The 1,113-nt window shown below is 36.7% G+C and overlaps 1 protein-coding gene across 1 annotated transcript; it reads left to right on the top strand.

Moving 5' to 3' along the window:
• Positions 1-241: 241 nt before the first annotated feature.
• LOC139186523 (uncharacterized protein C9orf85 homolog) lies at positions 242-824 on the top strand. The gene has a single exon (XM_070801225.1). It carries the CDS (start codon positions 330-332, stop codon positions 792-794), a length of 465 nt encoding a protein of 154 aa, XP_070657326.1. The 5' UTR covers positions 242-329; the 3' UTR covers positions 795-824.
• Positions 825-1,113: the final 289 nt, after the last annotated feature.

Here is a 1,113-nt window from a genome sequence, read left to right on the forward strand (position 1 = left end):
TTTAATTACAATGAGACGGTCTTTCCTCAAATCATCAGTATCTTCAGAACTAATTTTTTAAGCCTTGGATAGACATCATAAACCTATATAAGAAATGATAGCCTGTGGGTGACTAATTGTTTCCATGTGAAAATGGGATAAGTCTAGGACCACACTGGATCCAAAGAGCAGAATGCCATGAGGAAAGAATGAATACAACACAAAAATATTCGCTTTAAAAAATAGAAATTGTCGAGTGATAGAAGCATGAGCTCCGTGGGATAGTTCCTCACAACTTACTCTTGCCTGCATCTTCCTTGTCCCAGAACGAGGCGATTGTCGTTTCTGCGATGAGCTCACAGAAAGGGAACGTGACTCGTTCCAGGCCTCAGAGGCACCAGAATACTTTTAGTTTCAAAAATGACAAGTTTGATAAGAGTGTTCAGACCAAGAAAATTAATGCAAAACTTCATGATGGAGTATGTCAGCGTTGTAAAGAAGTTCTTGAATGGCGTGTAAAATACAGCAAGTACAAACCACTATCAAAGCCCAAAAAATGTGTTAAATGTTTACAAAAGACAGTGAAGGATTCTTATCATATAATGTGTAGACCATGTGCCTGTGAACTTGAAGTTTGTGCCAAGTGTGGAAAGAGAGAAGATGTTGTTATTCCGTTTAATAAAGAACCAGAAAAGACAGAAAATGTTGAAAATAATTTACGTTCCAGCCATAGAAGAAGCTGCAGAAAGAATGAAGAAAATGATGATGATTTAGATTTTGATATTGATTTAGATGACACAGAAGAAGACAATTAATATAACTATATTAAAAGTCAGTTTTAAAACATGAAAAAAAAAATAGAAATTGTCAGGTCTAAATTTCTTAAGAGAAGTCAAAGAAACAAGAAATGTAAAGTGAAACTTTAAACTCGGTGTCAACACAAGGGCCCCTTTATCATTTCACATCCAACCATGTCAATGGTTTAAAATGGTTGTTCTAAAATGTGCCCTGAGAATCCCTGAAGTCCAGAGACCCACTGGGCCAGGGGGTCCAAGAGGTCAAAACTATTTTCACAACAACTCTGAACGTTACTTCCACTCTTATTCTGTTCTGAGTGCACAGTGGAGTTCTTCA

The sequence above is a fragment of the Bos indicus genome, chromosome 13, assembly GCF_029378745.1.
Source record: "Bos indicus isolate NIAB-ARS_2022 breed Sahiwal x Tharparkar chromosome 13, NIAB-ARS_B.indTharparkar_mat_pri_1.0, whole genome shotgun sequence".
Classification (NCBI taxonomy): domain Eukaryota; kingdom Metazoa; phylum Chordata; class Mammalia; order Artiodactyla; family Bovidae; genus Bos; species Bos indicus.

Excerpts from the sequence above, each read along its gene's own strand:
- LOC139186523 (XM_070801225.1), top strand. The coding sequence starts at position 330 with ATGAGCTCACAGAAAGGGAACGTGACTCGTTCCAGGCCTCAGAGGCAC.